Here is a 14,782-nt window from a genome sequence, read left to right as displayed (position 1 = left end):
AAGACGGCCCTTTGGCCTTTGGCTGTCAAAAGACAATGTGGATACTACCGTATTTGCACGAATATAACGTGAGTTTTTTCTCGGAATTACGTTCTCCAAAACGCACCTCGCATTATATTCGGAACTAAGTTCAACTGGTTCAGCCATGAGGCGCGCGAGTCTGGAGAAAGCCAGAGGAGAAAGACATCCCCTCAGCTCAATGCAGGAGATTGGGTGGGAAAAGAAGTGGGGGTGTGGGAGGGAATTTATTAGCTATTGGGCCACGTGAAGGGGCGAATAGAAAACCTACAACCATTTTTATCGCTTTTCTGTTTGAACAAGGCACGCACGCCGCAGAGCTGCGGGAATGCGGGCACTGGCCAATTCGAGCCAAGCCAAGACCGACTGTGTTCACACAATCGTGCAACACGAGGTGTTTGTTTATGCGGAGGGACCAGAACAAGAACAAGTGTGATTCTGTATCGGGTTCAGCAGTCTTCTTTCTGCCTGCGCATTTTTTTAGTTTCTGCTCCAGAGTGCTCTGGTGTTCATGTGTTGGTGTTTCTGCTTCGTGCCTTGCTTTGCTTGTGAGCTGCAAAGGAGCTCACGCCGAAGAAAAAGGAACTACTATACACCTTTCCAAAAAACGCTCCTAGGCCGCCGCCATGTTGCTGATGCTGATGCGGCTGGTGCGACTCTCGCGCCCTCTATCAGATAGAAATTTTCTGCCACTCTCTGGGACTGTGAAGACCCACTCAGCGCGGTTCTCTACCTATGTTTTTGCGGTTTTGCATTCAACGTTTTCTCGCCCCTCTTGAAAGTTTCCACTTAATTTTTTTTTATGCGTGCTGCGTACCCTTTTTGTGTTATCTTCCACTGTGACAAATAAGGCTGGTAAGTGCCTGCCATTCAAGCTTTTCTGCTCAACATTCACAGGAAACGAAGGAGGTGAAGGACGTCGAACGACCCTCGACGCGATTTTGCGAACATTGTTCTCCCCCCTCCCAGAGATAATCCGCGTAGAATCCCCAGTAATCTCCAAAAATAGTTGTCCAGGTTGGGGTGAGAAACGGGTCAGTCGCGTTTATTTCTTTGCCTTGGTGCGGTTGCGAAAACAGGAAGCTCTCCCCAAAATGTGCCCCAAAACGAAGTCATCTCGCATTCCGTCCGATCGTCAAGATGTGACTGTCGTCGACTGTGACTGTGTTATTTGAGATCTTTCTCAAATAAATTCTTTTTGGATAACGCTGCATCGTGTGGTACGTACGATATATTGTTCGAATGTTACCACTTCCTCAATTGTATGCCTGTGTCCTGCCCATCGGTAAACACGTTATTTGTGAGCGTGAAAAATGCATGCCTTTCGGCCCTCTTCTGTCGCAATTTATTTTTGACAGCAAGGCGCTTTGTCGTTCCACATGCGGCGAATCCCGCGGCGCCGTCAAAGCTTATCGTAAGAAAAAAAAATTACTAGAACTATACATTCCAGTCGCATTTGTTCTGTCGCGCGAGTACCCAACAAAAATAGCTCACAGTTTGTTTTGTTGCTTTTTTTGTTTTTTTTTAAATGTGGCACAATGCTTTCTCAATGTCCTCGGGAAAATACATGTACCATAAAACACAAAATATAGCGGGAAAAGACCAGAATTTAGCCGCCAGCACCGTTTTAAACTGCGCGTACGCAGGCTGCGCCTATTGAAATCACAGTCCACTCGGTTAGGGTTAGGAGGGACGCCGGTGAGAGTCTAGCCTCAAACTCAGTTACTGGGCTCGAAAACGGTTTGTTGCCCCCGGGGTCGAGTGTTTTTTGGAAAGGTGTATGCTCACGGTCAGCTTTCTGTAGCAATGCAGTCAATGCTAGGAGAGAGGGTGCACCGACCGCTGGACACACGCCTTTCTCCTCTCTTAGGATTGCCACAGAAAGCTGACCGCGAATATACCAGACAAGCCGTGCCATGCTGCTGCTTATCTGCGTACCGTAAAACCCCGCGTATAATAAAAACCCGCGTATAATACGAGGCACGATTTGAGGACCGTGAAAAAAGAAAAAACTGTTTTATCCGCGTACAATACGAAACAACTTAAGGGACAAGAAAATGTTACGCGTAAGATACGACCCATGAAGTCTTAAGAAGAACGCTTATTTGCGTCGTAATTGAACCCTTAATCACTGTCATCACTTCCATCAGTCCCCTTGTGCGACGCCTACTACAAAGACAGTCGTCTTCAGTGCCGTCGAGCACATTTGAAATCCCGCACTTCTTAAAAGAACGAGCGACGAGCGTGCGCGACGCAGTGAAAACTTGGCGCAGAAAGCGAGCAATTTAATGTAGGCTTGCCAAAGTTCTCTCGCCTTGCAGCAGCTCAATGTTTACGGCAAGGTGCCGTTCACGTTGCTCTTTTACAAAGTCGAAGAGACTTGCCTCGACGTCGGCGAACACTTCATTCTTTGGGCCTCAAAAGCTTCTTCTCATTCCATTGCACACGAACAGAGCTTGCTTTTGTCGTCTCCATCAGCACATGCTGCCTTTATTTACGGCGAATTGTCGTCTGGCAGCACCGTTGCCGATGTCTTCCGCAACAAAATGACTTTTTTTGAAGATGGCCGAGTTTTGTTTTCGCGCCGACGCTATTGGCTGTGTTCCAAATCTTACTCAAGTGGATCCAAATTACTCTGGCGGGTCGTGTCACGTGAGAACACAGATTGAAAAACGCTGGACGAGGGTAGGTTTTGGAATGCCAAGGTACAAAACCCTTACCTGGAGTAAGATCGAGTAAATTTTGGAACACGGCCATTGCCTAACCTGACTGTGGATGGATGGTGGCACCTCGGACATTGTGATTTTAATGATGATGATAGCTGTTTTGAATGCCATATTGCTTCAAAACCGAAACTATGTCAAACTGTGCTACATCGCGCCTCATCAAAGCAGAAAATTATCGGGACCCGCGTACAATACGAGCCGCAAATTTTACATGGCAAAATTTGAAAAAAAAAAAACAACTTGTATCATATGCGGGTTTTTAGTGGATTGTAAACGGAAGGACCTGAGTAGTGAGGATGAGTGCAGTCAAAACATAAACTGATACTTCTATTTCCATTGCCTTTTCACTTCTGCTTTGTCCCCGATTGCGGGAAATTTATGCGGCCTGGGGCTCGCGTTAGAATATTAATTTCTTTTTTTTTTTTTTTTGAGGCCATCAAAATTTGTTTTTGTGTTATATTCATGCAAGTATGGTAAGCCAATAAGTGCTCTGAATTGTAAAAATGTGGAGGAGTGTAAATCTGGGATAGTTGGTGAAGCAATTCTGCGTTGGCAAAGTGTGGGACACACTCACTGAAGTCACGACAGAGCACGGCAATCAAAGAAAAAAAGGAAATTTCTGAGGCATTCTACATTGGAAGGAGCAAGGACAACACAGGCATCAGTCCACTATCAATGGCATCATTCTAAAAACGAGATATCACATCTAAGTAAGTGTAAAGTGATTGGCTGATGACACTAGTGTAGTAGTTTGTTTGTTTTCCATTAAACTCATTCGTAAGTCAGCACCTGGTGTGTACGTTCCTTCGACTGGTCCCCGACCTTTTTTGCACTGTTTTCATTTCCTTATAGAAAACAAGGCTTCAGAAAATTAGTGAAATCTGAACTGTGCACCTACACCATCAATAACAGCATTAACTTGAATCACTGTCTGTATAAAATGTGATAAAATATCCTTCTAACGCAACTCCAATAACAAAGTTTCAGATGTCCCTACACTCACCGTTGGTGAGAAGCAGAGAGTGGAACTGGTACTCTTCGTAAAGCACCTCCACCAGGGTCTCCCTGATGGAGGGGAAGTTGAAGAAGGGCTCCGTCAGGATGATGCAAGTGTCCTCATACTTCACCTGGGAGCAACCAAAGAAAGCGCTGAGCAGGGGGCTTTCCAGTGACACAAGAAAACAGACCATTCGGTTTCGGAACACCCAACAGGGTCTGGCTGCGGCGTCTTAATGTGCCGAGTGATCCCGCAAGGGAGCTTCAATGTATCTGCTATGCCACACTTTCCACAGTTCATAAATATGGCCATCGAACCCATTCAGCTCAATCACAGGCCAAGTTTGTGGTATAGATCGCAGGCAGATCCATGAGAATTCTATCGATACAACTTAAAATTGCATGAAAGAAGCCTAAAAAGAACTAGCCATGTAGGTGTGTGTTTCCTGTCAGACAGTGCAGCAAGAGAAACAATTGCTTTGAGAGTTCCCTTCCCAGGAAAGAATATGAGGCCATTATCAAACAGGGGAATTATTACGCTTGTCCCTGTTTCAAAATACAGGTCATCATATCAGTGACCTCAGGGCTTCATTATTATTTCCATGCACTCAGATCTTTCCTTGCATTGATAACACGCATAAAGTTCACCTATTTTTGGTTCATCTACCCCATTTCTCAACTCCACCTTACGATTGACGATGGTGAGCTGGAATGACCTGCCTTAACAGCGACGCAGCCAAAAATGGTCATACTGAATTTAAAGCGCGACAAACCGATCACTTGCGCCTGCACTGATAGCATAAGCATCAATTAGATTTTACTTGTTCTTCGTATATAAATATTTTAATTGTGTCCTATTTGTATAACCGTTCAATTTTTTCGAAGAAAAATGTTTCAGCGACAATTTTTATTTTTAATTTTTACTGAAACGTCGGGCACATTGAAGAAATTGGTTAGAGTCTAATAACCACCCTTTCTTATTTTTTACTTTTATATTACAACATTCTAAAACAACTCCCTTGTGTATAGAATACCTAATAAATGATGATGGTGACGACTGTCGAAGAGTACTTACGTTAAAAACGTCCTTGCCAAACATGTAGTCCCACACCTGCTTCTCAATGTCCCAGTTCACCAGGTAACCCTGAAACAATGCACACAAAATTATGAAGGCAAGTTTCCTATCGAGCCGAGTGAACCCTGCTAAAGTCATGGCTGCACCTCCATCTCAAAGCTTGGGGACAATGTGTGGTACCCACAACCAGATTCTAAGCATGTCTGTCAACCGCCGGTTTACATTGAAATAAAATGGATGATGAAGCAATATTGGGTCCGAAACAGCACACGAATCAAGCATGAGTGTGCAACACCAGTGTGCTGTAACTTGATAATGATAAATCTGTCGGAAAATATTCACCTATAGTAGTAGGTTTGCAGCCATTTATATTAGACCTTTTGCTAAATTATGCAAGCACCAAAAAGCGTGGTGAAGGTGTAGTTATCTGGGCTGCACGTTCTGGTGTCTGCCAGCAGGAACTGTTCTAAAACAAAAACCTAAAACAAATAGTACTTTGCGCGCGCTTTCATCGGTGTCTTATTTTGGTTATTCACTTCAATTCTTTTATTGATAGCTCGAACGAGCGCAGTGGATGTACCTACGTTTTCCAAAGTTATCCTCGGCGCTTGGGTGATCTGGAGAAAGGCCTATTATATTTCGTTTTACCTTACGATAAACTGCAGCAGAGGTTGCAAGCCATCCCGGCAAACCCAGCACTGTGAACGCATCACGTTACTATGCATGCCATTTGTTGCTGCACACGTTACAAAGGTCACGCGACAGTCCCACGGCATCTGATTGGCTCCGATGGCTCGCAGCTTCCACTGCAGTCTTTTGTAAAGTGAAATGGAGTACCGTATTTTCTAAACTACCGTATTTACTCGCATAATGAATGCACCCCCCCAACAAACATCAATTTGGACTTCTGTTTTTTCCCCTCGCGTAATGAACGCATGTCCAATTTTCAACTCTGCAAGTCTTGAACTGCATACAACTCAGCTAGCGACCAAGCCCACCAAGCCAATTTTCTTTCTCCGCCAAGCGGCCAGGCCACATCAAGCTAAGCCAAGCATAGCAGTACACGCTCTGGTGGCTGCAAGCGAGTAGTTACAGGAGTGACCAACGGTGAAACCAAGCAGCGCACACACCTAACAAAGCTGGGGTCAAGGAATTGCCCAGCCCTGGACATGTTTCACCCCCAGATGCATTGATGTCAACAAACACGTGGTCGTCTGTGGTCCGCTTTAGGACAGTGAAATCGTGAGTGGTTAGGCCTAAGAATGGTTGTGTCTCTCTTTGTGCTGAGTGAGCTCAGCAGGGCGCTTTTCCTTCAGCAGAAGGTACGCCGAAAGCACCCTAAAAAAGGTTTGTAATTTATACAGAATGCAGGGGCTTTGGAACTAGTGGGGGCAGTGGGGGCAGTCGGGGCAATCTTTCCCACAGGTTCTAAACCAGGGGGGGGCATGCCTCCACATTCAAAGCTGTTCTGACCGACCCCCCCCCTCCCTCTTTTCTCCCCTACCACTACCCGCGAGGCTGTTGCATGTTGAAGCTGCACTCCATAGGCGACAAGGCACCAGAGGCTAATCCTATATACAATTTTTTTTTTGTTTATCTTAACAGATTTGTTTTAAAAAAGTTGTGAAAGTTACATTAATGCGGTTTGTGCAGGTGAGTTATACGGCCAGGGGGACATAGTATGAGGGGCTAATCGTAACGATCAATCGACTAATTAATTAAAATTCGTTAATTAACTGTTTAATTAATGAAAATAGACATATGGTTCCAATTAGAAACTTGCTCAGCATCATTGAAAACCACTAAATCAACTCTTTTTAGAAGGATATAACGCAGGGGGAAACGTTTAATTTGGATGCATTTCTAGGTTTCGATTTCTTATTGGAGCGCATCTCTGCGCCCGCGGTCCTGCTCCCCAGTGGCTGAGATGTGCAACACACGTGCGCCCAACTTTCTTCCATGCTACCTGGGAGACGGGAGGGTGGCTTTGCGCCGTGACCACCGGGGGGCAGGACTGCGGGTGCAAAGATGCGCTCCGATAAAAAAGCGAAACCTGGAAACGCGTCCAAACTGAGCGTTTTTACGGAATGCCATAATATACAGCCCGCCCCTGCGTTATATCCTTCCAAACAGAGTTGATTTAGTGGTTTTCAATGACGCTGAATAAGTTTCTAATTGGAACCATATGTCTATTTTCATTAATTAAAAAGTTAATTAACGAATTTTAATTAATTAGCCGACTGATCGTTACGATTAGCCTCCTATACTCTGTCCCCCTGGCCGTATAACTCACCTGCACAATCCGCATAAGTGTAACTTTCATGGCTTTTTTTAGACAAACCTGTAAGTTTAAAAAAAAATGCCCTGTATATATCTATATATATATATAAAGAGAGAGAGGTGAACACACGATGTGACATGAGCCCCCAGACTTTGCCCCCACACATCAGATATACTTCCGGGGCCCCTGACAGCATGGTTACTGTGGCGCATCCACGACCAGTCGTAATTGCGCCTCTGTCAATGGAGACGTGCCACAGTACCCTGCGGTGTCATATTGACACCTAAAGTGACATTGTCACAAAGTGTGTAAATGCAAAAATTTTACCCCGCAAAATGAACGCACCCCTCAAATATGTGTCAATGTTTTGAGAAAAAAAGTGTTTATTATGCGAGTAAATACGGTATATTCCACAAACTATACACATTGAAAAAGTTTAAAGTTTATGCGGTGTGAACTTTTCACGGGTGCAAGCTATACAAGGATTTGTTTTTTAGGATAGTTTATTATGCCGAGACGTAACAAATTTTGTGGAAGGCAGGTTAGCCTAAAGATGATATCCTATAAGAGGAGCTTCTCTTTGTGCTACTAAACAAGGCATTTTTTTAGATGTGCCAAGCACTGGCTGTATACCAGGCATAGAGTATGCACTGGATGCAACACACTTTTTACAAACAAGTCTGCGTCTGCATGATGTGGGAACCGCATAGAACCAGATTCGCGTAGGATAAAGCATAGAGTTATTATAATGTACGCTAGAGGTTCAACTGGCGCTAGTGTCTATGCGACTTCCGTGACGCAAATTGAAGCAGACAGCAACCAGTCTACTTTTCCAGTCTTCCTGTGTATTCCTATGGGAAAGCGCGCGTGCATTTTGTCTCTTCGCCGGAAAATAACACGGAACATTTTGGTTATTTGGGTCGTACCGAATAGTATGTACCTTGATTAACACTGGAAAAGTGTAATTGCTTTAGTTAGCGCATTTTTCTTCATCAGTGACCGATGTTTAACTTCGCTACATTTCAGTCCCGAACGTGTGTCCCGCAGCAGGTGTGTAGAAACAAGCGACGAATCGAAGCAAAATTACAATCGAAATGAATGTAGAGTGTGTTCAAGGCTCGCCAGCAATCCGGTGACGCTTATATATTGCTAATATGCCAGTCCTGTCACTATATAAAAATGACCCCGTCGTGCATGAGCGGATAAAAACATTCAAAAACGTAGAGAATAAAGTCCGCGGGCTATAAAAGTTGTCTCTTTGTATTGTTTTCTCTGCCGGGCAGCTTTTAACGGGCGCTTGTTCTCAAAGATTTCGAGCGTGCGAGTGATATTTTGAACGTAGAACAAGCAGCTTCGCTCAGAGCAGAAAGAATAAAACGGTACTTACTTATTTAAAATAGGAGCCTTCAATTAATTTTGATCGTATATGCACGTGTAGTTACTGATCCGGTGTTACTGCGTAGTTCTTGCCGTCTTTCTTAATTTCCAGATGTTCTTCGTTCGTTTGGCACGTATATCCCCCACGCTGAAAAGCGGCGACGTCGTGTTCGTGCTAACAGTGTCCGACAGGGCACATAAATACACGTACGAAGCTGTTTTAGCACCGTTTTTAATGCGATGAATTTGAAAGAAAGACACCGTAACTGACCAATTATTTCGTCGGCCTGACTGAGAAATGTTCCGAGCTACCTAGTACGTATGAATTATTCGGGATATTTGCTCTTATGATCGAGCGCAGACAGAAATGCACTCACTTTTTCCCATAGAAATGCATTACCGGAAGTCAATTTTCGACTGGTTGCTGTCTGCTTCAATTTGCATCAGCACACTAGCGCCACTTGAACCTCTAGCGTACATTATAATACCTCTATGGGATAAAGAACCTGCACGTGCGCAGTGTCGACAGCCATCGCAGTGGCCCGACGTCATAAAGTTGAGTTTGTGTATGCACATGGTGGGGACTATCATTTGGAGCATAGAGTATAGTGGGGCAATGAAAATCACCGAATTCCAACAGTGCCCGGATCACAACAGGATGAGGCCAGTCTTCAGCGGGCAACCGACCTTCTGGAAGGGCAGGAGGTAGAAGAGGCTGGACATGTCCTTGCAGTCGTCCAGCTGGTCCCCCACAAACTGCCTGCGTCTCTCACTCTTGGCCTTGGTGATGCAGTTGGGGATGATCCTGCACAATGGTGGATAGCAGGCAATGGGCATTTGGGGCAGGAGACCCCAAAAACCGCAATTCTTGTTTTGTCGGGATATGCCCTTAGGAGGGCAACACAGCTCCCCAGGTCCAATGCATTTCAGTGACGAGTTTTTGGTCCGACTGCTTCAAAATGGATTTACAAGAAAAATAATAAAAAAATCTAAGTTGCAACGCAGTCTCACGTTTCCTGGTTTCGGGGCGAGAGATTTTCTACGGGAGCTTCAATTCTTTCAGACTGCCCTTTTTTTTAACCTGCTATTCATTAGCACTTCTGAAGAAAACAGAGGCACCAACACATTTTCTGACAATGCATTGTGCAAAGTAATTAATTTCTTTCTTAACATATCTCCAAGAAGATCTTCATTCCATGAATTTTAATAAGGAAACAGGAGGATCAAATCTGTGCTCCATCGAAAGCCTGAAAATTGCCTTCCTAGAGTGATATGATTATCTATCCAGTGGCACCATCTGTGAGCAACTTTTTATAGTTATTTCACAAACAAGATCATCCTGTGGTAGTGCACAGCGATGGACTACTTGCATAACCCTGCTTTTTTCAGTCCTGTTCAAGGTTTCAAGGTAAATGCTTTGCAGAATTTTTTGTTTTTTTTTGTTTTTAATTAGGGATGTTGGCTGAGCAGCAAGTAAATCACGCAGTCGTTTTCGCAAGTGCCATACAGGACAGTGCAAAACTGGCGACACTTTTCTTTTTTTTGTTTAGCCACAATTATTGTTTTGTAGTAATGCTGCGTAGAGTTGCTTATACAGTGCACGCATGTTTTGTTGTCTGCTCAAGTCAGTTGCGTAGCTAGGAACTTTTTCGGCGAGGTTTGAGGTGGCTGGAATGTTCACAACATGGGATGCCAGAAGAAAGGGGGGGGGGAGGGTCGAGATGCATGTGTATAATATAGGGTTGGCTGGATTTCAGGGAAGAGAGAGCGCTATTTCATCCATGTAGTCCCGGCATGGTGCCACAGTGACGATGAGGATTTTTTGTGTAGGATGTCTAAACAGAACAAAAACAAAATCGAAAAAGAACAATATTTTTTAAGTGGAACGAAGATGTAATTGAGACATTATTTAAAAATCTGTTCCAAATAAAACGGAAAACTTTTTTTTTTTTTTCAGTTTTTAGTTTAAGTGGTAAGAAGTGTTTCTCAAGAAAAAAGAAGCTGAGGCTGGCACACACATTCTTATTTGAAAATTACCCAAGCATAAAAAAAAATGCCAGGAACATAAGTACATGCACTGAGCAGGCTGGTGTCTTCAGCTCCAAGTGTTTGAAAGCAAAAATCTAAAACAAATGGCACTTCGCACGCACATTCCAGAGACGCTCTGTTTTGGTTATTTACTTTGAATTTTTTCTACAGGGAAGGTGAGCACGTGCAGCGCATGTACCTACATTCCCCAACTTTCACTTTGATGCTTGGGTAATTTAGCGAAAGGTCTATTAGGAACGCCAATCTGAACTGAACACTTAAGCGCAAGTAGCCCATAGTATACCATCCAGACAGGTCAGCGTGGAGTGGCATTCTCGACATTCAAGTTTATCTTATCGGAACAGAGGTATCGCGTTTCATCAAGCGTACTTGATGACGTGTTCCTTTTGAGATCATGCTCGGTGCCCTGGGACATTCTTCCTCGTGCTGCCTTTTATCCAATTCTTTCATTTTCTGTAGCTGCAATAAGAGCACACTTGCTATAACTTTTTAATGACCTACTTTTTGATAAAAATAAGTGTTAAGTTTTTCTTCTGCATTTTGGTTTTGAATTTTGTTTGAACGCTAACATGAATCTTTGCGAATCGCTACGGACCGCCATTTTTTCATTCTGGAGGAGAACCTGAATGTAACGTTTTTTTAATGGAAGGAAATGGAAACCAGAACAAAGAACATTTCGTTCCGACACCCTTTTGTAGTGGTCGTTGAAGGCTAGGCGGATGTTTATGTTGTCTGCCAGCCGATTATGGGGCAGAAGTTCGCCACGTGGCACCAGTCGGGTTTAAATTGATTGGCTTTTCCTGGCCAGAGGTAAAGAAGGTGATCTTCCATAAAGGTCGGAGAACCGTAGTGTGGGATTTTTGGTAAGGACTCGAGTGCTCCACGGCGCGACGATGATGTTCTAATCCCAAAATTCGTACAAATGCTTAGATGTACAGTGGTAATCACACTTGTCTATAACGCGCGAGCGAGCAGCTTTCTCCGGGGAGCGCTAGACTGGTGGCATTCGCGGAACTAAGCTAGGCACGTGGCGCAACATGCAACAGCCCGCTCGAGGGGTGTCCTGCCCACTCTATGAGCTTGATAAGCGATAAATATAAAGTGCTTTGTGATATATTTTTGTTTTTTTTTGTTTTCATTCTTTGATGACGAAATCGTTGATACGCCTTCATGCTTTAGTGTGTTTATTGTTCGAGCAATGAATGATGTTTGTAAAAAGCGTGCGAGCAGCCTTCCGCGTTCGCCGCCAGCTAATAGAGTGGGCAGGACGACACCCCTCGAGCGGGCTGTTCCATGTTGCACCACGTGACTAGATTAGTTTTCGCGAATGCCACCAGTCTAGCGCTCCCCGGAGAAAGCCGCACGCTCGCGCGTTATAGACAAATGTGATTAGCACTGTACATAGTTGCTAAAACTAAATTCTGCCAAATAAACTTTTGATAACATGACTATCTGGAATCTCTCCAATTTTTTCCTGTTTCCTACTTTATTGTTGATTTTACATAAAGAAGCATGTCTTTAGTCACACTTGGTGGATTTCAAGCGCATGAAGAGTTCCCAACTAAAAATATTTCCAATGTCTATTGAGAACATTTTCTGAATATTCAGAGAAAAATTGAGAAAAGCTATGCTGTGCACTTAACTGGCAACAGAAAGAATAAAACAAACTCGTGACCCGAGTTTGTTTTATTCTTTCTGTTGCCAGTCAATGTTACCAACATGCTCTTCAGTAATGTGTGCAATTAAATGTTGTGTTTATGTTTTAATGCGAAAGCATTAACTGTCTCATGGAGCGAGCTGACGTCATCAGTTTGAAGCGTGAAAACGGCTCATAGTTTCCGCCACAATCTAATGCGGCTAAATCAAACGAGCGAATAGTGCAGCACATAGCCCACTGTCGCAAGAGCTAACTCACCGAGTTAACTCACCCACCGAGAAGCTGGAAGACTGCATTTTTGACATCACTTTTAGTAGCAATTGCGGCGTCCCTTTGATGTAATATTTTGGATTTGGACACACCTTGCCCCGCCTAAAGCGATATCAGGCATCTGTTTCAGTTTGACTCTTCAGCAAAGCTGCCCTTTAACCCTTCGCTGCTCATTACACATGCCAATCGAGCTGCCGTTCGTTACGAACCGGACAGCTCAACCACGGTCTGGCTCATTTCAGTTTCGAAGCTTGCCTAGTGGGCCCTCCGGCAGATGGCAGCACTATCAGTACACCTCTGTAGGGAGCCTAGATAAAAGAGAGGAAGCAGTTCAAACCACAAAGAGAATTTGCAATTTAGGGGTGGATGCCTCCTGCGCAGGTCGGTTACAAGAATGCACGCGTTCCATTGTCGTGGGACAAGGAGGAAAGCAGGCAGGGAGACAGAAATGCTTGCAGACAATCAACTAGGGTTGCTACCTGCTTGAATTATGACCGACACAGCCGTCTTTTTGATTAAAAGGCCAGTTGTCGGTCTGTATCTGAAACTGGCCACCCATTTGTGTTTTTTTTTCCAACTACCCAAACACAATTCTTTCTTTTTCTTGGGGAGGGGGAGTATTTATAAATATATTGAAAAAAATTAATGTTATCAGGTATAGAGACATATGCATTTGCTGCAAAGAAGACATCATTTCTGTAAAAGTATGGAGCATTTACTATTCAGTGTTGTCCATACAGTGTCTGCAATTCACTCAAGCAGATCAGAGAATGGCGAGCAAGACGTTACTTTGAATATGAGGACACAGTCCTTTTGTATTTTATGATTCGGGAGATATGAAAACATGTTCGCCTTACACGAATTTACGAGTGACCATGAGCTTTTAAGTCAGAGGCTCGTGCCAGTGCTCATGGTCTATACCCGCAATCACTACAAAAACCTCCAGAACCAGCAATATTTGAAAGAATTAGATTTATGCTCCAAGTAAGCATGCTGAGCTTCATGCTTACCGTCTTAGAATCATGTTTACTTGAAGCGTGATTTAATTAGCAGCTGTTTTTATGTAAACCGCAATAACCGTTTCTCCACCCGCTGCAAAAAATGAATAGAGCTGCGGGATTTGTTTATGGCACTTTTTTCAGTAAATCGTAGGCATCTATATATGACTGAGGAGTAAAGCTATACGCACGACGTCGTGCACCTCCAACGGAAATGGCTATACGCAAAATGCGAAACTTGTTGGGGCTCGTATAAAATGAATGGTTAACACCAGTTTCTGAAGCAGTAGCTTAGTTTAGTGGAGAAGTGTCTGGTTCATGCGCGGCGGAGCCAAATTCAATGCACAAATTGGGCTTACTTTTTCTTCTTTTCTCAAACATTTTTTTTTGTTGAACATTTCGCAATATTTTTTACATTACTTTTTTACAATTATCACTGAAAAAAACATGCTGTCGAGGAACCTTCGCTGAACTAAATGGCATGGGACTCTCTTTCTGGAAGTGCAATGGGATGGAGGACAGCGGGGCTTGGCCCCCCATAAGCACCACTTCGCAGCGTGTATGGGTAGGCCAAGTGGGTTAATAGTTTTGTAACGAGCAGCCGCAGATTGTTACCGTGAAGTGGCATGAGCGCAGGTGGGGGGCTGGGTTAACGCTTTCCCCAGTGATACACGCACTGTCCAAAAAGGTGACCCAAATTGCGTGAGCTTTCTGCGTCGTGCATATAGCTATGCTCATGACTGAGAGTGTTGTGTATTTGTGTACTAACATGTGCTATGATATATTAATGAATCTATGTTAATTGATTTTACTTTGAGAAGCTCGCGTGAAAGAAATTGAATCTGTGTATCAATGAAAACTGTCAACACTTTGCCTCCAGATACTGTTTGTAGCTCTCCACTTTTCAGAATAGACCCCTTTCAAAAAATCTGGCAACAGCGAAAATCCGCTGAACGAGTCCAACAACATTGGGCGGCCGGCGCCATTGGGAAGGACCCTGTTGCGGCCGGCATGGTTGTTTTGACTGTAGCGTTCTTGTTTCGTCGATCCCTTCGCCTCTGTATGGCTGCAGGTAGCGTTTTCCCGATCACGGGTTGGGTAAACGACCTCTCCCAGCTCCCAGCCGTTAAAGATGATGAGGTATATCGCTTCTTCAAGAGCCGATCGGACTCAGAACGACAATTCGACAGAAGTTACAACTTTCTCGTTGAGCGGTTCGTGGTCGCCGCATCTATAAAGGCCAACTACGCAAGAAAAAGGTAATTACTAAGATCTTTGTAGTTACGACATCAAACATGTCATCAAAAAATGATAGGAACCGGTTATAATTTACGG

General features: G+C 44.0%; 1 protein-coding gene across 1 annotated transcript in view; it reads right to left on the bottom strand.

The window, feature by feature from the left end:
* LOC8050498 (actin-related protein 6) overlaps nt 1–14,782 on the bottom strand; it is a 69,157-nt gene that overhangs the window by 52,478 nt on the left and 1,897 nt on the right. The window contains exons 2-4 of the mRNA XM_040214193.2: nt 9,161–9,278; nt 4,816–4,884; nt 3,748–3,871 (exon numbers count right to left, since the gene is read on the bottom strand). Of these exons, the coding sequence (XP_040070127.1) occupies nt 3,748–3,871; nt 4,816–4,884; nt 9,161–9,278 (311 nt within the window). The remainder of the gene's footprint in view (nt 1–3,747; nt 3,872–4,815; nt 4,885–9,160; nt 9,279–14,782) is intronic.

This window comes from Ixodes scapularis, unplaced genomic scaffold, assembly GCF_016920785.2.
Source record: "Ixodes scapularis isolate PalLabHiFi unplaced genomic scaffold, ASM1692078v2 PGA_scaffold4__175_contigs__length_147842914, whole genome shotgun sequence".
Lineage (NCBI taxonomy): Eukaryota > Metazoa > Arthropoda > Arachnida > Ixodida > Ixodidae > Ixodes > Ixodes scapularis.
Note: the sequence above shows the minus strand (reverse complement) of the source record. Positions and strands in the feature narration are given on the sequence as shown.